Source organism: Trichosurus vulpecula, chromosome 6, assembly GCF_011100635.1.
Source record: "Trichosurus vulpecula isolate mTriVul1 chromosome 6, mTriVul1.pri, whole genome shotgun sequence".
In the NCBI taxonomy this organism is placed as follows: Eukaryota; Metazoa; Chordata; class Mammalia; order Diprotodontia; family Phalangeridae; genus Trichosurus; species Trichosurus vulpecula.
Genome location: NC_050578.1, coordinates 108066290 through 108089675, shown reverse-complemented (window position 1 = coordinate 108089675; position 23386 = coordinate 108066290). Strand labels below are relative to the sequence as shown.

The 23386-nt window shown below is 39.7% G+C and overlaps 1 protein-coding gene across 2 annotated transcripts in view; it reads right to left on the bottom strand.

The window, feature by feature from the left end:
* Positions 1 to 23386, bottom strand: part of SLC10A7 (solute carrier family 10 member 7) — a 288849-nt gene that overhangs the window by 244344 nt on the left and 21119 nt on the right. The window contains exon 4 of one of the 2 annotated variants that reach the window (XM_036765559.1): positions 23193 to 23268. In XM_036765559.1, coding sequence (XP_036621454.1) covers positions 23193 to 23268 — 76 coding nt within the window. Of the gene's footprint in view, positions 1 to 23192; positions 23269 to 23386 lie in introns of those variants that run through there. The other variant, XM_036765560.1, reaches the window with a different exon arrangement.

Below are 23386 nucleotides of genomic sequence, written 5' to 3'. Positions count from 1 at the left end.
TCACAGGGCAACTGTTTATCGACCACAAAAGGGTAAGAAGTTCAAACTGACAATAACTCTGTCTCTCTCTTCTCTCTCCTCCTCCCCCTCCTTTCTCTCTTCCTCTCTCTCCCCCCTCTCTTCTCCTCTTTCTCTCTTCTCTTTTTTCTTCTATTTCTTCTTCTCTCCCCTATTCTTTTCTCTCTCCCTCTCCTTTCTCCTCCCTCTCCTTCTCTCTCTATTCTCATCTCTCTTCTCTTTTTTTCTTTCTCTCTCTTCCATTCTTCTGTCTCTTCTATCCCCTATTCTCTTTTCTCTCTCCCCCTCCTCTCCTGTCTTTCTCTCTCCCTCCCTCCCTCTCTTTCCTATTCTCTATCCCTTCTCTTTCTCCTCTCTCTTTCCTCTTCTCTCCTTTCCTCTTTACACAATCAGAGAATCTACACTGAAAAAGGCCTGTGTTAAGTTCTTTGGGATCATAAATGATTTCACTTGTTTTGTAGATTATTTTTAACATTTCATTTGTTCTAATCGGTCAAAATCTGCCTTCTCACCCTCTCATTCCACGCTGACCCCCAACTGAGAACACAAGAAAAAACAAAATCCTTTACAAACATGTATAGAGAGTATTCCATTTTTACTTGGCACAGCATCTGGTATACAGCAGGCACTTAATGTACGATGATTGAAAGATCAAATCTAGGTCCCTGCCATGAATTTTATGGTACTCCTAGGAAATCCCAGTTTGTATTTTGTGGCTCAAGATAAGTAAAGGGACCTCAAGGTCCAGGCAGGGGTGGGGAGCCTGTGGCCTTGAAGCCACATGTGGCCCTCTAGGTCCTCAAGTGCAGTCCTTCGACTAAATCCAAACTTCACAGAACAAATTCCCTTTGTTTTGTGATTTGTTCTGTGAAGTCTGGATTCAGTCAAAGGGTCACACGTGGCCTTGAGGCCACACTCCTGCAGGTAGTATGGAACAGAGCCAATTTTGAACCCAGGCCTTCTAACCCCTATAGATCCTTTCTCCTGAAGTATACAGAGAATAAAGCCACTGGTAAAACACGTCTTTGTGGAAAATAGAGCAAAGTCTAAATCACTAGTGATTAGAGAAATGCAAATCAAAACAACTCTTAGACACCACATCTCTCCCATCAGATTGGCTAAAATAACAAAACAGGAAAATGATAAATGCTGGAGAGGATGTGGGAAAATTGGAACATTGTTACATTGCTGGTGGAGTTGTGAGATGATCAAGCCATTTTGGAGAGTAATTTGGAACTACGCCCAAAGGGCTATAAAAATGTTCATACCCTTTGACCCAGCAATACCACTTCTAGGGTTGTATCCCAAAGAAATCACACAAGCGGGAAAAGGACCCATATGTACAAAAATATTTATAGCGGCTCTTTTTGTGGTAGCTAGGAATTGGAAATCAAAGGGATGCCCATCAATTGGGCAATGGCTGAACAAGCTGTGGTATATGAAGGTAATGGAATACTACTGTGCCATAAGAAATGGGGATGATATGGACTTCATAACAACCTGGAAAAACCTACGCGACATAATGCTGAGTGAACGGAGGAGAGTCAGGAGAACATTATACACAACCACAGATATATGGATTCTGTGATGACTAACCCTGAGACAGACTTTGCTCTTCTCAGCAACACAAGGTACAAAGACAATTCCAAAGGACTCACGATGGAGAACGCTATCTACATCCAGAGAAAGAACTATGAAGTTCGAATGCAGATTGAGGCAAACTTCATGCTCACCTTTTTTCCCCCTTTTTTCCTTCTCTTTTGTTTTTGTTTTTGGGGTTTTTTTGGTTCTGTTTCTTCTTTCTCACGATTCATTCCATTGGTCATAATTCTTCTCCACAACTTGACTAGTGTATAAATTAATTCAATGCGAAGTTATACGTGGTAGTTATATGAGATTCCATGCCGTCTTGGGGAGGGAGGGGGGAGAGAGAGGAGAAAATCTGGAACTCAAAATTATGTAGAACCGTGTGTTGTAAACTAAAACTAAAATTAATAAAAAAAATAATAAAAAAAGAAAATAGAGCAAAGTAACACGGCAGAAACACAGACGGGAGCCTCTTCCCAAATATACCAAACATAGGCATCACAGAAGTTTGACAAGCAAAGGAAAGTTAGGATAATTAAGAAACTACCCCTCTCCCGATGGGCTTGTATAAGGAGAGCACGTGTGGGAACAAAAGAGCTTTCACCAGTCCTTGGAGTGTCTCCTTTTTGGGTGGGGTTGGGAGAGAAAGGGAGGAAGGCCGGCTTATGACATTGATCTAGAATGGGAAAAGACCTCTGAGACTGATTTTTAAAATAGTGAAAATGAGGCTACACCAATAGCAACCCAGAACTCAGTCCTCTGCTTCCAAATCCAGCCTGCTTTCCTTTGCCCCTCCCCCCACCAGGGACCTGTGGTCTTTCCCATCAGGGAGGAGCTGATGGTTCTCCCATAAGGTCACACGTGGAGCAGTGCATAGAGTGCCCAGCCTGGAATCAGGATGATTCAAGTTCAAATTCAGCCTCGGATGGCTCCTAGCTGTGTGACCCTGGGTACGGCATTTTACCTCTGCCTCAGTTTCTTCAACTGTAAAATGAGGATAATAACAGCATTGACCTTGCAGGTTTGTTATGAGGATCAAATGAGATAATGTTTGAAAAAGGCGCTTAGCACAGTGCCTGGTATATAGTCGGTACTATATAAATGCTTATTCCCTTCCCTCTCAACCCCACCCCCACCCCGCAATCCACAGTTTAGGCCTTTGCAATGCAGCATTTAGTTCTTCCCTAAAATAGTTAAAGGCACAGAATTAAAATCCTTTTTTAGAAATGCCAGTATCATTTCCAGATAAGAAGTTATACAAGAAGTAAGCTGCACAAGAAGCTCCCTTCCTAGTTTCAAAGAAAATATATGGTCAACCCTCACTTTAGTACTCTGCTCACCCTGTAATTGCTTAGTATTTATTTTTTACATATTTCATATTCATTTGACTGCATACTTGTTGTTTAACCCCAGTAAAATGTAATCTCCCTGAGGGCAGGGGCTGTTTTGTTTCTGTCTTTGCATCCCTAACACAGAGCCTGGAACACAGGAGACACTTAGTATCTGTTGAACTGAATTTTTCTTCCTCCCTCATGAAAAGGACCTGTTTACCTGCTGTGACCCAGGGGGCTGAGGCTGTTCACATCCCCAGGTTAGTTCCTACCCTAGAAAGAAGCCTCTGCCTGGGTCAGAATGGCCTTGCTCTAATTATCGCTGCCTTGGAAAGGCTCTTCCGTGGGCGTCTCCAATTCCTACCCGGCTGCCTACTTTGACCTACAATAATAAAAAGCTTCTCCAACTGTATATGGCCTTCCTGGATCACTCTGCTGCTGCCTGCAGTGACTGGACCCTCCTTGTGAAGCCTAGGCCCTTAGGCGCATCTCTGGACCTCACTTTCTTCAGTAAAGTAAGGCGTTTTGATAACCTCTAGGATGTCTTTCTGCTCTAACTCTCTGACTGTGCAGTTCTGGTTCCAGCCCCAGCACCTCGCAATCCCACCATGCTAAGGATTTTCAAGAGTAGCTTGCACACCACAGCTCATTCAGTCAAACAGAAGAGAACGGTATGATGAAATGAGAACAGCAGGAGAGGGAAGGTATAATATATTGACTTAACATACAAATGTATGCAGTTGGCCATTAGCTCACCGCTCTGCCTACCTCACAGTACACCTTTGTTAGTATAATTTGCCTGAGAAACTAAATAGGATAAAATTCCTATGCAAACAGTAATAACGGCAGGGCTAAATGTGAAACCAACTTTTCTTTCGAGCTATATATTTTTTAAAATGTGGATATATGGATAGATGAAAAATAGCAATATTTAACAATTTCTCCTACAAATAAAGATAACTAGAACAGTGCGGTGCTCTGGAGAGAGTCAGAAGCCCACGTTCTCCTCTCAGGTTTCCCCTATGCCCTTGGTTAGAGAAAACACTGAAATCTCGGACCCTCAGTCTTCTTAGCGATAAAATGAGGGATTTAGTGGGAGACCAGACTAGACAGTGTGATGTAGTGGAAGTCACTGAAATAGGAAGAGAGAGACCCAGACTCAAATCCCACCCCTGACACTAGCTGTGATTAGGAGCAAGTCCTTGGAGCTCTGTTTCCATTCCCTATAAAATGGGGATAAATGAATTAATGAATAAATTTCTTTAAAATGGGGATAATAACGGCTGCAGACTCCACCCAACAGTGAGGCTCAAAATGTGAATATCAAGCACTCTGCCAACTTTAAAACCCTACAGAAGTGTCTGCCATTATTATCTTCAGCATCTCCTCCATAGCTCACCTCCTGGGATTCCAACACACATCATTTCAAGAGCTACTTTTCAGGGCTGAATTGTTAAAGGGGTTCCACGTAAATTAAGGAGCACGGTATTTTCACACTGCAAACCACTACAATAAAGTAATCATGAAATTCTAATTACACAGGGGCTTTGTCATAGCACCATTCTCATGAAGGATAGCATTCCCAGCAAAACAAAGTTGTATCTGTAGCAAAGTCCTTCTGCCATATTCCAGTAACAACCTTATTGGATGGTGACCAAAACATTCCTGCCTTTTGCCAAATATCCCTCTATAGCTCAACTAACATTATATATTAAGACCTTATTGTAGTTACTAAATAGGACTTACAAAGTCATTTTGAGCAGTGATGTCAAACACAAATAGAAACAAAGGCCACTAAACTATATATAAGGATCGCTGTAGGCCACATGTCAACTTAGAAAATCACATATTAACATTATCCATGTTTTATTCTATTTTTATTTATTTTGTTAAATATCTCCCAATTGAAACAAAAATTCACAAGCTTTCCATTTCTCAAAGGTCTCATTTCTCAAATACATGGAGAACTGTATCAAATTTATAAAATAAGAGGCATTCCCCAATTGAGAAATGGGCAAGGGATATGAACAAGCAGTTTTCAAAAAAAAGAAACCAAAGTTTTCAATACTTACATGAAAAAAATACTCTAAATCTTTGTTGGAGAAATGCAAATTAAAACAACTCTGAGGTACCACCTCATACTTCTCAGATTGGCTAACATAACAGAAAAGGACAATGACAAATCCAGAATGGGATGTGGAAAAGTTGGGACACTAATGCACTGTTGATAGAGTGGTGAACTGGTCCAACTATTCTATAAAGTAATTTGGAACTATGCCCAAAGGGCTATAAAACTGTGCATACCCTTTGACCCAGCAATACCACTACTATGTCTTTATCCCAAAGAGATCAAAGAAAAAGGAAAAGGACCTATAAATGCAAAAATATTTAGAGCAGTTCTTTTTGTGGTTTCAAAGAAGTGGAAATTAAGGGGATGCCCATTCACTGGGCAGTGGCTGAACCAGTTGTGTACTGATTCTGATGGAATACCACTGTGCTATAAGAAATGATGAAGGGGATAGTATCGGAAAAACCCGGGAAGACTTATATGAGCTGATGGAAAGTGCTAAGAGCAGAACCAGCAGCAGCAAAATTGTAATGATCAACTGTGAAAGACTTAGCTCCCTCCAGAGAAAAAACTGGTGAACTCTAAAAGGAGAATGAAGCACATTATTTTTCCATTTTCTTTAATTTTCTTGCTTCTGCCTCCTTTCCTCTCCACCCCTCCCCACTCACCCCCTACAACATGTCTAATGTAGAAATAAATACATTTTGCATGACTTCACACGTATAAAGAATATTGTATTTCTTGCCTTCTCAAAGTGAAGGAGAGGGAGAGCACAAGAGAAAGTGGAACAGAAAATAAAAATAAATATTTCCCAATTACATTTTAATCTGGTTCTGATCACAGGCAGGCATGCTGCATGTCTGACATGTCTGACTTAGAGTGCATTAATTTCCAAAACTATTTGTGTTATTTGCTAATGCACTTTTTTATTTACTCTTCCCAATTTTTAGAAACACAGTACGGTTCAGGGGGAAAGAATTCTAGACTGAGTCAGAAGACGCTGGTTTTAGTCTAGGCTCTGACACTAACTTGCTGTAATTTTGGGCCAGTCATTTCACTTATTCCGGCCTGGTCTCCTCCTAACAATGACAATAGCTGGAATTTGTATAGTGTGTTTTAAGCTTTGCAAAGCACTTTACAAACACTCTCTCGTTTTATTCTCAGGACAACCCTGAGAGGTGGGTGCTGTTCTTTACCGACGAGGAAACGGAGACAGAAGTTAAATAATTTGCTGATGGTCATACAGCTAGTAAATGTTTTAAGGCCGGATATGAACCTGGGTCTTCCTGATTCCGGGTCCAGCATTCATCACACATGAAGAGGGTAACTAAATTAATATTCCTGAGACACCTCCTTGTGGCACTCCCCTGCTCCAAAATTTCACTTAGAGCCAGAAGGGGCTGGGGAGGCCGTCTGACCCACCCCCCTCATTCTACAGAGAAGAAACTGAAGAATCTCAGAAAAATGAAGTGACTTGGACCAAGTGTCACAGGTAAGGATTGAACCCAGGTTTCCCTGGCTCAGAGTCCAATACTATGCATTACAATATGCTGCCTTTCCAATGCTCCTAAATTAAAACCACAAAGGTCTGCACAATCTAGCTTTCACTCACTTTTCTAGACTTATCTCACTGTCCTGCCCTTCATGCACTCTGCGTTCCAGCCAAACTGGCTCCCTGAGCATTCTGTCCCCACGTATCAACACTCTCCCTCCCCAAGTTTCCACATCCGTGTACATATTTTATCTGCCCCTGGTAAGTAGAAGCAAGGTTCATAAGGGCAGGAAGTAATTCATGTTCTTAGCCCAGGGCTTTGCATACAGTAGGCACTTAATAAATACTTGTAAACTGCAAGCTGTAATCAATGGAATGACTGTCACTAAAATGATGGTGTCACAGTTGTCATAGCATACAGTAAAATAACAAATGACCATCATGCATGCAAGAGACACAAATGAACAACTACATTTTCAGTTCAGGTTTGGGGTAGAGTTTGTTTGCTTTAAAAAAAAAAAAGGCTGAACCAAAGAATAATGAAAACATACCACCGCCCAAAAGAGGGGGGAGTTTCCTGGTATCAAAAGAGACAAATGGAACTTTAATTCCAACATTTCCAGTTCTTAAGGCAATAATCTAAGGGCCACTATGGCTAAAATGAACCAAAAAAAAAAAAAACAGAACTCCAATACAAACAAAAAACCCAACAACAATCACCTACGAAAGGAAGAACCAATGCTTACATGAGGAGGAGGAAGAAGAGACCAGGACAAAAGCACAGTGTCTATCAGCTTCCCTGTGTTTCTCCAGACTCTTAAAATTAAAAGTGACTCACAATAACTTGGGCAGCCTGTGTTTAGGGTCCCATATGATTGTGGTAATAACTTGCAGTGGAAAAAACACCTAAAACATTAATGCGTAAGATAAATAAATATGAAAAAAATGAAAAGAGAGGGATCGTGGACTTAACATTCATTTTTTCCAATTCTGAATTCCAAATTCTCTCCCTCCTGCCCACCCCTCCCTCGCCCATTGAGAAGGCAGGCAATGTCTATTATACATGATCACGGACATTCTCAGGGAGATGATGCAATCTGAGCAGAGCCTGGAAGATACGGACTTCTGCATAACCCAAATGGTGGGAAGCTCAAAAACAGACCCCTAGGAAGTGTGCAAAGCACTTTACAAATATCATTGCGTTCGATACTCACGAGTAGCCTAGGAGGCCAAGGGGTCCTAATAGCTGGGGCCGGGGGCAAGCGAAGGGCTGACATTTGGGGCCATTAAAAAGGGGTCCTCATACCTTAAAAGGCTGGGAGTTTACAGCTGTAAATTCTAAAAGAGTCAATAGCAATATATATAGCAATGAGCCTTTTGGAGATCAGAGGGAGACTCCATGGAGATTGGAGCTTTGGCCCACTTCCAGCTCCAGCCATCTCTTCACTCTCTGGCCTGTCTCTTTCCCTCCTCTCCCCCCACTCTTCCTGCTCAGTGGTACCAGATGTGGAGTCAAGGAGACTAGAGTTCAAATCCAGCCTCAGACACCGACCACCTGTGTGACTCTGGGGAGGTCATTTACCCCATAGCGGTTACATCAACTGCAGAAAGGAAACAATGGTGGCACCTACCTCCCAGGGTCGTCACGACTATCAAACAAAATATTGATAAAGTGCTTTGCAAACTTTAAATCACTATACAAATGCACACTGTTACTATTATTTCTGGGTTTTTCATATTGCTCATATCACTGTGAAAGCATTTATGTTGGGCAAGTAGGTGGCACAGCGCCAGCCCTGAGTCAAGAGGGCATGAGTTCAAATCTGGCCTCAGACACTGGCTGTGAGACCTTGGGCAAGTCACGTAACCCCTCAGTTTGCCTCAGTTTCCTCATCTGTAAAATGAGCTGAGAAGGAAATGGCAAACGGCTCCAGGATCTTTGTCAAGAAAACCCCACATGGGGTCACGGAGAGCTGGACTTGACTGAAATGACTCATCGACAACAACGTATTTTTTGTTACGAGCTACACTGAGCAGCCAAGGTACACGCCACTCAGATGATCAAAGCAGGGAACATCACTGATCAGTGACTCACCTAAGATTGTGCAGATCACAGATAAAGGCTCAGTCAGAACCTGAACCCAGGTCCTCTGGCTCCAAATCTAGCCCTTCTCAAGGGGCCAGGAAGAAGGAACGACATCCAGAGGGCCAGGGGGGCTAAGGGACTCCATCATCCACGAGGTGCCCAGACCAACAAAGTTCACACCTAAGCGCTTCTGCCCAAATGTGTTCCCCAGCATAGGTCATGGCGAAGGAGATGCAAATCCAGCAGTCTCGGCCTCTACAAAGGAGTTAATGACTGGGTAAAACCACCGGCATTTTCACTTAGTAACCCAGCCAACAAGCTCAGAAGAAAAGCTGGGGCTGAACAGACGTCCCTGGGAATCATCTGCACAGAGATCATAACTGAACCCACGGGGGCTGGTGAGGTCACAAGCCTAAGAGCATGCGGGGAGAGGGGCAGGGAGCCTCAGACAGAACCTGGGGTACACCATGGCTTCTGGGTGTGACGACAGGATCAAAGAAGGGTTCGTTTGGTTTTTAAGCATGGCAGGTGGGAGGAACATCTCACGCTCATTCTAATCTCAAAAGGCACATGCAGAGGACATCCCTGGTTCTTGTGGGGGGCTGTCGCCCACGCTGGTAACTTTCAGCTTCTCAATTTATAGTCCAAGCAGTTGAATGGCTGACAGAGAGAAGGAGAAAGCTCCGGAGTTCGTGTCTGTTAACATGGTGAACACAGCACTGAATTTAGAGTTAGAAGATGCTGCTATCTCCTAAGTCTGTGACCTCAGGTATAAATGAGGTCCCTTCACAGCTCTGGGACCCATTGTCCTCATCTATAAATTTAGGAAGTTAGACCACTAGGTGGTGCAATGTATCGAGTTCTAGGCCTCCAGTCAGCAAGACCGGAGTTCAAATCCAGCCTCAACCCTTACTGGCCGTGTGGTCCCTGGGCCAATTGCTTCACCTCTGTCTGCCTGAGTTTCCTCACCTGGAAAATGGCACCCACCTCCCAGGGTTGCTGTGAGGATCAAATGAGATTTTAAAGTGCTGACCGCTGTGCCTGGTATGTCAAGGCACTATACAAATGCTTATTTCCTTACCCCTCCCCTCGATAGAGCGCTGGACCTGGAATTGGGAAGAACTGAGTTCAAATGTGCCACATAGTAGACACTACACAAATGCTTTTTTCCTCGCCCCTTCCCAGGATAGAGTGTTAAACCTAGAGTCAGGAAGATCTGAGTTCAAATCTGCCCTCAGACACTTGCTAGCTGTGTAACCCTAGGTAAGCCACTTAACCTCTGTCTGCCATCTGAAAAATGGCGACAGAAATAGCACCTACTTCCTAAGGATGCAGAGAGCTTTACAAGCCTTCAAACACCACATAAGTGCTAGCTATCATTACTATCGGCTATTCTACTTCCCCGTTCAGCGGCTGGCTCTTTGCCCTCTCTATCCCGCTTCCTAAAAGGGATCTCTGGCAGGGGGACTGTCAGGTTTCGTGGTACAACAAGGTCCACCAGCACGGGGCCAGACCAGATATGACCGGCTGAGCCACACAAGGAGAGATCAGAGAACGAACCAAGGCACCCCGCCGCACGAAGCGTCACATGACGGACAACAGACTGACCACCCAGCAGACCAGCGACCCAACAGAGTGGTTCCCCGGGACCATAACTATCTGATCTGGGAGCCAAAGGTTTGATGGGATGAGACCGCTGTCTCATGCACCCTTCCCTTTCAAATACTCAAATCAAACTGGAATGTTTGGACAAGACAAGAGCTGTCCATTCTGGAGTTCAATGGATCCGTATCTGCATCATGTATACCATTTGTACAGAAAAAAATTAAATATATAACTTTGGCACTTGGTGGATAATAATGGATAAAGGGGAAAGCAGGAGGCACAGAAGAGAGAGAGAATTTTCCATCCTCTGCTGTCAGATAGAAGCCTTGGGGGCAGAGAGCCATTACTACAGCCATTACTACTACTGAATGATGCAGAAGGACGTATTATTGGAGGTCGGAAGGACCTAGGCTCAAATCCTGTGAGTGCTACTTACTAGCTGTATGACCTTGAAAAAAATCACTTAAGCTTTCTGGATCTTAGTTTCCTCATTTGTAAAATAGTAACAATTAAAACATACTAAGTGTAAGTATTGTTATGTAGCACTTTAAGGTTTGCAAAGTGTTCACATATGTGTATATACCTCGTTTGCTAATAAAATTAAAATAAGATATCTGAAAATAAAATTTAGAATTAGACTAGATAATGTCCTTCTATGATCCTTTGAGGGCACGCAATGGAATTAAACCACAGTAGAAAGCACCTGTAAAAATGTGGAGCTCTATGATTCCCAAGAACTTTTTCAAATAAGCAGCAATCGGATCTGAAATTCATGTCTTCCAGATCCATTTGCAGCACGCTTGCTAGCTACCTGAGAGATGCCAATCTCCATGCTGAAAATCCTCAAAATTATCACTTCAGCAAATGGAAGCATTTCTTCTGTGCCAACTGTGTACAAGAAATTTTAGCATATATATGTATGTGCATATATATTGTGTATAATAAATTTATATATATATATATATATATATAAACGTATACATATATACACATGTGTGTAGGGGAAGAGAGAGCAAGAGAAAAAGCAAGAGAAGAGACAGAGAGAGACAGCACACTTTAAATGACCCGGAAGAGATTGCTTGCCTCCTCAAAACACCTGATCTCCTAATAAGCCCTTAACTCCACTCATCCTCCCAGTATATTAGGAAGCACCCCAGTCTGACCCAAAACATGTGGCAGGAAAGTTGACTCAGATGGGAGAGTGGGGAAAGAGTTCTGTTGTCCTCACATGCTGCTGCTCTGGACGCCCAAGCGATGAAAGAAGGAACTTTCCATCCTTCTCTTCCAAAAACAAGGCTTAGGTCGGGAGCCATTACCATCCCCTCACGCCCCATGCCTTCCAAAGAGACGGCAGCGCCTAATTAAAGGAGCCCTGGGTTGGAATCACATAACTGGGATTCGAATCTCAGCTCCGCCATTTTGGCCTGATCTTGGCCATCTGTAAAATGTGGAAGTTGGACAAGGTTCTCTCTCTCTATGACATATTCCACTAGCACCGGGGTACCAGATTCCTCAGCTATGCCCCTGGGGAGTGATACTAGAAACAATGTGGCACAGGGGACAGAACACTGGACTTGCAATCTGCATGACCTGAGTTCTAATCTTACCTCAGACACTTCCCAAATATATATCCCTGAACAAGTCACTAAACCTCAGTTGCCTCAACCATAAAATAAGGATAATAACAGCACCTATCTCACAGGGTTACTATGAGCATCCAAAGAGATGATGTGCATAAAGGAACCTTGTAAACCTCACAGCACTATAGAAATTATTTATATATACATATATATACACACACATATATATGTGTGTGTGTGTGTGTGTGTACATATACATAATAATGCCATATAATATGCATTATATGGCACTGTTATTATTAAGGCTAAAGGCACTGAAGATAATCTGGCTCATTATTTAAACCTTTTACAGAAAAATAAAATAAAAACCAAGCAAAACGAATGATGAATAAAAAATAAAATTCTAAAAAGAAATAAAATTAAAATTTACAGAAAAATTAAATTAAAATTTAAAAAAAAAACAACTGGAAAGGTTTGGTGATTTGTTGAATCCAAGCCAGGGAGCCAGAGTGAAAGAACTTCATACTTCTGAACTGTCACAAGCACTCTGTAAGCATTCTACCCGATAGTAACTACCTTTATAAATGTTTTAAGGAATCTCATCTTCATGCCTAGGATTCGCACTATTAAGTCCCCACTGATGATGCGAAATAACCAGGCAATCTTTCATGCTGCGGTGATATGCCAGACACTGAACTTTCAGACTCCAGTTGGTCTACTATGAACTTGATCTTTCACCTCTAACAAAAACTCTCTCATAAGTGTAATTTTAAAGTTAGTAATGAGAACTTCATTTGCTTTCCAAGCAGACACAAAACCTTTTTGAAATACACTCTGGCTGCCATGACCTTGGTCTATGACTTAAAGAGTTCACTTCATGTAATAATTTTCCTTGCCCAGGAGACACCTGATGTTTCCTTTGAAAAGACTGGGGAACTAATCCCAGAGATGGAACTGAAAACACATATATTTTCAACTCATTACCTTCCTGCTTCAGGGAGGGCAAGGATCAAAGTATTTCGTTTTTATCGTGTCATGAATTTCTGATCAACTATCAATGTTTACAAATCCTCTAATTTGCCAATGAAAATATGCCAATAAAAGCGGAAATAGAAATATTTCCTTCCCTTCAGCCAAAAATTCAAAACTAGGTAAGAAAGTAGAGAAAGTGCTGAGTTTGTGGATTTTTAAAATTTAATTTGTTTCAACAAACAAATATACTTCTCTCCCTCCCATCACCATCCACCCACTTTTCACATTCACCCACATATGTGTACTGAAAAACAAAAGCCTTACAACAGATGTGTAATGAAGCAAAACAAATCTCTACCGTGTTTATATCTAAAAAAAAAAAATACGTGTCTCAATGAAACCCTGAGTCCATCAACTGTCAGGAAGTATGTAGCAGGCTTCATTGGAATTGTGGGTGGTCATTGCACTGATCACAGTTCTTAAGTTTTTGAAATTAGTTTTTTACAATACTGTTACTATATAAATTGTTTTCTTGGTTCTGCTCATTTCCCTCCGCATCAGTTCATACAAGTCTTCCTAGGTTTCTCTGAAACTCCATCATATTCATATAACAATCTGTTCAATCATTCCCTAATGGATGACACCATATAGTTCTTTGACAGTAAAAGCCGCATTTTATTTATTTACAGGTGTACATTCAGCTTTCAAACAGTTTGTGAATTATTTTTAAAAAAAACCCTAGGCTCACAACTAGGGTTCTATAATACTTTTTTCTTTTGTTTTCACAGGTCAAAGGAAACCTAAGCCTCAGTGGTTAACTAAGTAAAGTTAGAAAACTTTTCCTTTCCTTTTCTTTTTGGTTTTATTTTGTCCAAAAATTATAACTCTGGATTTATCAACAACACTATATTTAAAACTGATACACGTAGAGGTTTTCAACAAGCATACATCTAGCATGATTTGTCTTGAGCTATACTGAGAGCAACTGCAAGACCCAAGAAGGGACAGGATTTGTCATCAGAGCTCAACTACTTAGCTCCTATTTTTCTGGCAAGTAGTTTGTACAAATATGCACTTATGCAATTCATATCTGTCATGTGTGTATTTTTAATATGCACTTTCTCTCCCATTAGAATGGAAGCCCCTTCTGAGAAGGAACTGTGTTATTCTTTATACATATGTCCCCAGCACCTAGCAGAGTGTCTGGGATATAACAGGTACTTTACAAATTTTTGTTGATTCACTGAATTTTTTTCTTCCAAGGACAACTACCTTTTGACTACCTTATTGACACTATTGTGTATAAATATTCCTTCCTTATTTCAGTTAAATATCCCCCCAAATTAACCCTCCTTTTCCAGCATTATAGCCAATTTATATGGTAACAGGTTAACCTACATTGTCCTCCCGGCACACAGAAAAACTAACAAAAACTGTGAAATTAAAAATAAACTTTCAAAGAAACACCAAGAAAAGGAATGGATAGGACAACATACCAACAGATTGCTGCATGGCATAAGAACTATATTTAACATATAAAGGCATTCAGAATAAGACTAGGTGGATGGAACAAAATCTACCATGCTTCAAGTGACTATAGAAAACAGAAGCTGGAATCAATCTCAGATAAGGTAACAAATAATTGATAAAGTCAAGAAAGGCAAATAGGGAAACAGCACCACAGATGAAGAAAAAATAACAAAAAATGAAACAACACTTACGAGAAACAAACAAGGAACCATTTAAAATGTTAAATTATTAACATATTACACTGATGTAAAGAACAATATGCATCATGCTGATAAATACCCTTTGAAAGCTAATATCTAAGTATACTTCAGGGGTATGGAATCAACCTTAAGAGACAGTGTGAGCACTGAATTTACGCAATGTCATTTCGTACATGTATTTTTTTTTAACTAGGATTTTTTATTTTTAGTTTACAACACTCAGTTCCATATGATTTTGAGTTCCAGATTTTCTCCCTCCTCTTCCCCACCCCCTCCCCAAGACGGTATGGAATCCGATATGTCTTCTACATATAACTTCGCATTAAACCTATTTATACAATAGTCAAATTGTAATGAGGAATTATGACCAATGGAATGAATCATGAGAAAGAAGAAACAAAACCAAAAAAAAAGAGGAAAAAAAAAAGCAAGCACGAAGTATGCCTCAATCTGCATTCAGACTCCATAGTTCTTTCTCCGGATGTAGATAGCCCTCTCCATCATGAATCCTTTGCAGTTGTCTTTGAACCTTGTGTTGCTGAGAAGAGCGAAGTCTATCAGGGTTAATCATCACATAATCCATGTATCTGTGGTTGTAAAATGCTCTCCTGGTTCTGCTCCATTCACTCAGCATTATATCTTGTAGGTTTTTCCAGGTTATTAGGAAGTCCGTATCTTCCCCATTTCTTGTAGCACAATAGTATTCCATTACCTTCATATCCCGCAACTTGCTCAGCCGTTCCCCAATTGAAGGGCATCCCTTGATTTCCAATTCTTTGCTACTACAAAAAGAGCCGCTATAAATATTTTTGTACATATGGGTCCTTTTCCCACTTGTGTGATCTCTTTGGGATGCAGGCCTAGAAGTGGTATTGCTGGGTCAAAAGGCTATGAACATCTTTATAGCCCTTTGGGCATAGTTCCAAATTGCTCTCCAGAATGGCTGGATCAGTTCACAACTCCACCAGCAATGTAACAGTGTTCCAATTTTCCCACATCCTCTCCAGCATTTATCACTTTCTTGTTTTGTCATTTTAGCCAATCTGACAGGAGAAATGTGGTACCTAAGAGTTGTTCTGATTTGCATTTCTCTAATCAGGAGTGATCTAGTACATTTTTTCATATGCCTATAGATATCTTTAATTTCTTCCTCTGAAAACTGCCTGTTCGTATCCTTTGACCATTTCTCAATTGGGGAATGACTTTTATTCCTATAAATTTGGCTTAATTCCATGTATATTTTAGAGATGAGGCCTTTAACAGAGATACTAGTTGTAAAGATTTTCTCCCAATTTTCTGCTTCCCTCCTAATCTTTGTTGCATTGGCTCTTTTTATACAAAATCTTTTCAATTTAACATAATCAGAATTATCCATTTTGCATTTTGTAATGCTCTCTATCTCTTGTTGGGTCATGAATTCTTTGCTTTCCCATAAATCTGATAGGTAAACTATTCCTTGCTCTACCAAATTGCTTATAGTATCAGCCTTTATTCCTAAATCATGAACCCATTTTGACTCTATTTTGGTATACGATGTAAGATATTGGTCTATGCCCAGTTTCTGCCCTACCATTTTCCAATTTTCCCATTCTCAGCCCAGAAGCTGGATTCTTTGGGTTTATCAAAGGGTAGATTGCTATCGTCATTGACTACTGCGTCTTGTGTACCTAACCTATTCCATTGATTGACCATTCTGTTTCTTAGCCGGTACCAGGTAGTTTTGATGACTGCTGCTTTACAGTACAATTTAATATCTGGTATGGCTAGCCACCTTCTCTAGCATTTCTTTTCATTAATTCCCTAGATATTCTAGACCTCTTGTTCTTCCAGATAAATTTTGTTATTATTTTATCCAGCTCTGTAAAATAATTTTTTGGTAGTTCAATCGTATGGTGCCGAATGAATAAATCAATTTGGGTAAAATTGTCATTTTTATTATATTAGCTCGGCCTAATCATGAGCAACTGATATTTTTCCATTTATTTAGATCTGACTATTTGTGTGAAAAGCATTTCATGATTATGTTCATATAGGCCCTGGGTTTGTCTTGGCAGATAGACTCCCAAATATTTTATAGTGCCTACAGTAACTTTGAATGGAATTTCTCTATCTCTTGCTGTTGAGCTTTGTTAGCAATGTACAGGAATGCCAAGGATTTACGTGGGTTTATTTTATATCCTGCAACTTTGCTAAAGTTGTTTATTGTTTCAAGTAGTTTTTTACTTGATTCTCTAGGATTCTCTAAGTAAATCATCATATCATCTGCAAAAAGTGGTAATTTAGTTTCTTCTTTGCCTATTCTAATTCCTTCAATTTTTTTTTCTTCTCTTATTGCTACAGCTAACATTTCTAGTACCAAATTGAATAATGGGGGTGATAATGGACATCCTTGTTTCATCCCTGATCTTATTGGGAATGCATCTAGCTTATCCCTATTACAAATAATGCTTGTTGATGGTTTTAGGTAGATGCTATTTATAATTTTAAGGAACGCTCCATTTATTCCTATGCTTTCCAGTGTTTTTAATAGGAATGGGTGTTATATTTTGTCGAAAGCTTTTTTCTGTAGTCTTTCAATCATATGCTATTGCTTTAAAGGGGCTCCCCTTCACAAACTACATCCTAGCCAAACCGGACGATGAGGCATTCCTTCAATGGGATACTGTCCTTTAGCTACCTGCATCCATAAATGCCCTTTCCAATTCTGAGAATATACTCCTCTTCCTTATCTCCACCCCTCAGAATACTTGTCTTCCTTCCCTTCGGTGTGGCCTCTTACATGAAACCTTGACTGATCCTCAGCTTTGGTTAGTACTCTCTCCTCCATTTTCCTAGTCATATTGTTACTTGCCTATAAATTGTAAACTCCCCGTAGAATGTAAATTAGTTGTCTATTTCATTTTTACCTTTGAAGAATGATCAATCTAGAGCAAGAAGGAAACCTAAGAAGTCATGACGCAGCTAGATAAAGGACTTGGAGGCGGAAGACATGAGTTCAAATTAAGCCTTAGACACGTAACTAGATTTGTGACCCTGGGCAAGTCACTTAGATGCTGTGTGCCTCAGTTTCCTTATCTGTTAAAATGAGAATAACAATAGCACCCACCTCGTAGGTTTGTTGTGATAATCAAATGAGTTCATGTATAGCTTTCTGCAAACCTTAAAATGCTATGAAATAATGGTAATTAACTTATTATTTTTTATATAGGCTATCTCCATACTTTATAGACGAGGGCATTGAGGTGCAGAAGTGAGCAAATCTGCCCAAAGTCACACTGGTTTTAAGTAGCAAAGCCAAGATTTGAACCTAAGTGTTCATGACTCCAAATACAATGTTCTTCTTGCTCACAACAGATGCTTAATAAAGGATGGCTGAATTGAATTGTTAAACACAAAAGACTCTTTCATTTCAAATCAATGCAACGTATACAGCTTTTGTAGGAATCAAATGAGAAAAAGCCTCTAATTAGAATGACACCTTAAATGCCTATTACATTGGACTTAAAAACACAAGTCACTTCCCCCAGGAACAGTTTTCAGAAAGCCTTCTCATGTTGTGACCCCTAAACAGATAACCAACACAGTAAGCAATTAGCAAGCGGCACCAATTCACAGTACTTTCATTAAGATCGTTAATTAGGCAGGGTGAAAAGACAAATGTGAAAAGTCACTGTGCAAAAATGATGTCTAAGTTGTAGAATATAATAAACACTGAAGTGATGCTATAATTTCCAACAATACGCTGGTGTAATTGGTATAAGATTCATAATTTATTTACTGAAGTTAAGTCTGCCCTGACAACATTTTTACTACTAGAGATGTGGCTCCTATCATCCTACCCTATTCTCTCTATGATAAATATCTTACCAGTTTACATTACTCTGCTTCCTTTAAGAGCCTACAAAGATTCCTAACTCTTTTCATAGACATATTATGGAAAAACCTTTTTTAACCCTTTGACTCACTTTTGGTACATACTCCAAGAAAGGCAAAGCAAATAAGGTCTCATATAACTCCTAAAATTTGTAACATCACTTGTCATGGTAGCAAAAATACACAAAATAACTGGGTACACATTTAAGGTATAATAGTCGACTAAGCTGAGAGAGAGAAAGTAAATACAATGGAGCATTAATCTAAATCAGCCATAGGAAACACGTGGAATTCAAAGAAACCCAGGAAGATATGTATGAATTGATACAGAGTAAAGTAAGCATAACCATGAGAATATACAATAATGTAAACAAAAATAACAATGAAGGGCAGCTCCCTTTATGACAGAGGTTCCCAAACTTGTTTGGCCTACCACTACCTTTAAAAAAAACTACTCAGCACTCCTCTGCAAATCTACTCTTTAAAAAAGATTTCATGTTTTTATTTGTGACATTTCAAAAAATATATAAATTTTTTTAAATGATGCATCTTAAATTTAGTCATTTATTGTAAACTTGTAGGTTTTTTCCTGCATTGAAATTTTGATGATGCAATATTGCTTCATGTAACTGCATCATATTGTAAACAAGTCATTACACACACACATATTCCTACTGATCCATCTGGACTTTCCAACAATGCATGACATGCTCACCTGTCAACACTTGCTTGTTAAGACCTGTCAGTGGACTTGACTACTGATCAGTTATAACTTACATTGTGTGTCTTTATTTGGCAAATAATGTAGTCACTTTAACTCTGTTACACAATAGACGAAAGAGGTACAAACGGTTTTTCAAATTTCTCTTCTTTCCTTATGCTTCCACTGCCCCCTTATTTTTATTCAATACCTCCCAATTGCACCCAAGGCTACTACCACCACCACCCAAGCATTCTGGCACCCCCCGCAGTGGTACAGCCCACTTTGGGAACCTCTCTTGCAATGAACAATCTTGGTACTAAAAAACAGAGGTGAAATACACTTTCCTCCTCTTAGAAGAGAGGCAGGGAAATTAGGGTGTCATCAGATATGGCCATTTTATCTGTTCGTTTTTCTTAACTCTTTTGTTGATTTCAAGGAAGGGCACAGTGTGGGGCCCTGGGGTAATTTCAGGAAATGATTATGACATAAAAGCAGAAGGTGTTAAAAATATTTTAAATGTTTTAAGAACAACCAGGGAAAAAATATTTATAATGACTACAACAATGTGAATAGAAGAAACAAAACCATTGAAACTGAATGTTGTGAAATTATAATGACCAAACCTGGTCACAAAGAAGAGACATGATGAACATAGACTTCCTCTCTTTCTCTACAGAGTTGTGGAGACTATGGGCATGGAACACCGCACTGTCAGACTCGGCTGATGTATTTGGTTAGTCTTCTTGAACTTTTCTTTTCTATTCTCCAATTTACTGTGATAAGGGATGGCTCTCTGGGAGAGGGGCGAGGGATATACTGAGCAATACAAGTTATGTTTAAAAAAGACATCAATAAAAATGTTTTAAAAGCAAGTGCAAAATTTAAAAAATGGTCATGAATAGTGTTTTCTATTTATTCTTAGTTATTATAATTTGCATAATGTTTTCCTAAAGATAAATATTTTTCATTTTTCTACAATAAGAGCCAGCCTGTTCCCTTCTAAATATTTCTCCACATTGACCAGGGTCACTTTAATCTAATCTTCTCTAAAATTCTAGAGAACCTCCATGAAAGTTGATAAGACCTCTGTATTTTAAAAGCTCATTCTCTATTCCATTATCTAAGAAAATTAATTAGTCCTCACAACTGACCCTCCTCCCCCATCGGGCATCATTGGGTAAGGCTCCCCATTTAACAGTGAACTGTCTATAATTACTTTTCATATCCAACCTTTTGAGCAGTTATACATCGATCTCCCAGGAGAATAATCTAAGTACATCACATTTTCCTAGAATGTAAATGGCCACATCACAAGAGATGAAACTTAAAGACTTATAAAAATGAGGATATCTTGAGATCTCATCTTTTCCCATAACCGGGATACAAATTCCTGAGCCTGGCACTCATAGTCTTATGCACTTTTCCAAGCTTACTAACAGTATTTCCCAAAACAGATCTTTTACCTGGGCCAGAAAACAGAGGGTTCTACAACCTGCCCTGCTCAGCCACAGCCTTCCTTCATGATGTCTACCTACCTTTCCATCTCTTCATGGACAAAATCCTACCTATGCTTCAAGCCCCAGATCAACTACTGCCACCTCTATGACTCCTTCCCTGACCATCCCAGCATGCCCAAATAGTACCTATTTCCTGTACCAATCATCTGACTTTTAATCAGATAGTGAGCCATGATTATGTTTAACTTTTCATTCATGTACATGTGAGCTTCTAAGTCTCAAAGAAAGACACATCGGAATATGAAAGAGGGCCAAAGGTAAACACTGAACATTTCAAACAGTGATAAGAAAGAAGGCAGTTTGCTTCTTTCTCCCCTTCCCTCCTCCTACATTAAATGGCTTCCCACTTTCCAAACTCAGAACACAACAGGGAAACTATAGTCCTGCTATATTATAGACTAAAGAGGATAGAAAAGGCTGGCCTCAAAACCCATCCACCATTTAAAACACTACTTTTATGAGAAATATGCTCTTAGTCCAAAATAATTTATAAAACAACTTTTAAAACAGAACTTGGTTAAAAAAATGAAGACTATGTGTCTTCCACACATACTAATAATAATAAACCAAAATTTATTTGCAAATATTTCCTAACTTAAACATTGCACTAATTAAAGGGAAGCTCAACCTATTATCTTATCTAATTTACTTCAACTGCATAGTAAATAAGTACAGCATTTCCTCTTGCCATTCTATATAAACCAGCCAGCACACAACTCTAAATGAAAAAAAATAAAAGTAAGGAAAGGGGAGGAAAGGAAATGAAAAAAGAATCAACTATGGAACCTTGAGCGTTTCTTCATAGTCTATCTCCAATCCCTTGTGCTATTTGCTCTGATTATCAAATTATAATTGACTTTTTTATAAAAGTATCTGCCATCTGTTATTGGTTCCCTTTCTCCATCTAATAAGAAATCATTTCCTTCGTTCCCCTCTTAAGCTTGATAGAACTAAAGCATATTTTCCCATTGTCATTTGTGTCCCTGGGGCACCATGGCTATGTCTGTCTCTACAGCACGAATCTAAATGGTTGAGGGTGGTATAAAGAGGTTGATCCAACTAGACAGTCTATTGGTTGTCAGCCTCTGATCAATAATGTGTTGGTGGCTTAAAACGAAGTAATTTTTTTTTTTCATTTAAACCACCTAAGATATTGTATTCACTTTCATTACTTCTACTGTCACTCCAAATTTCCTGTATGCACTACACTGGATCAGTTTTGGTTAATGGGCAAGGTGTGAAGAACATCAACTTAGATCAGGGATGGGGAACCTGTGGCCTCAGGCCACATGTGGCCTTCTAGGTCCTTGGGTGCAGCCTTTTGGCTGAGTCCAAGTTTTACAGAATAAATCCTTTTATTAAGGGAATTTGTTCTGTGAATACTGGATTCGGTCAATGCGTAGCACTTGAGGACCTAGAGGGCCACATGTGACCTCAAGGCCACCCCTGACCCTGACTTAGATTCAGTAAAGTCACCCTAGAGAAATTTTTTAAAATTGTTAATGGCTTCTGCTTTTGTTTTTGTGTCTGTTACTAAGGGACCAACCTGACGAGGTTCAGGAAGGTCTATGATCTTGGGCTACCACATGCTGAAATTTTTGGTTTCTAGCAACCCACTAACTCATCTGCAAAAGGCATGAGGGGATAGGACCTACATCAACAAAAGGAGGCCCTACACAGGTGAGGGAGAGAACCAGATTCACTTAACAATCATTTAAACCAAAACCCAGAGCTATCTTGCAAATGTCTGTGTAACACAGACACAGCCTTCTATTTCATTCCAGGTTTGTTCTGATGACCTTCCCCAAGCTCACATTAGTTCTCTTCTGGAAAAATTTCCTAATTTTCCCCTTGGAAATCACTCCAACAACTTTTAATGCTGTTTGATTATTTTTCCCCTTTAGTCACCCTAGTTTCTCCCAATTTTGTTACAAATCAGGTTAGTTTTTGCTTGTGGTCTTAGAGCTGAAGAAAATCCAGTTCCACCGGGCTCCTTTGTTACTAAATGTCTTTAATTCATTACACTACTTCACTGAACATCAGGAAATCATCCTTAATTTGTCCACTTCCCTTCTTTAATTTTTGTGAATCTCAGATCCTTTAATAGCGGTTTCAGCATCATCCTAACATGAGAATGCACCTACTTTTTTCATAATTTGCTAGGTGGGGAGGAGAAAGGGATTATGTTCGGACGTGAATGTGTTATAAAAAGATATCAATAAATTATTTTTTACAAGAAATGAAAACAAATCTGCCGTGGTAAGTTCCACCCCATCCCTTGTCCCCCATCCCCAGCTCTGTAATATAAGCCTTAAAGGCAGAATTAGGAAAAATGAGTAGAAGATTTAAAGAGGCAAATTTCTTGATGCAAAGAAAAACTCCCTAACAATCTGAACTCTACCAAAGTGTCCTGGGATGCCTTGAGAAGTAGTTGGATTCCCCTCATTGAAGGTGTTCAAACAAAGGCTGGATGACCACTTGTTGGGGATGTATTAGAAAGGACTCTTGATCTAGCTGGACAATTGGACAAGATGACCCCTAAGGTCACTTCCAACCCTGAGATTCTGCAAAAATATGTATTGACAAGGAGTAACCACTTTATCTTTAAAATAAGTTGGCCCAGGACTCACCTCATTGCCACCAACAGCTTTGGTTAAGATCACTGCAGAAGAAACAGGAGGTGGCATGCAACCAACTGTTTGTAAACTGAAAAACAAAATATGAAATAACACATAAATAAGCTTTTTATTTCATCCACTCAACTGAACTGAGAGCCAAGCAAATGAAAATACAGAAATGTGAATGTATATTCAAACCCTGGTGA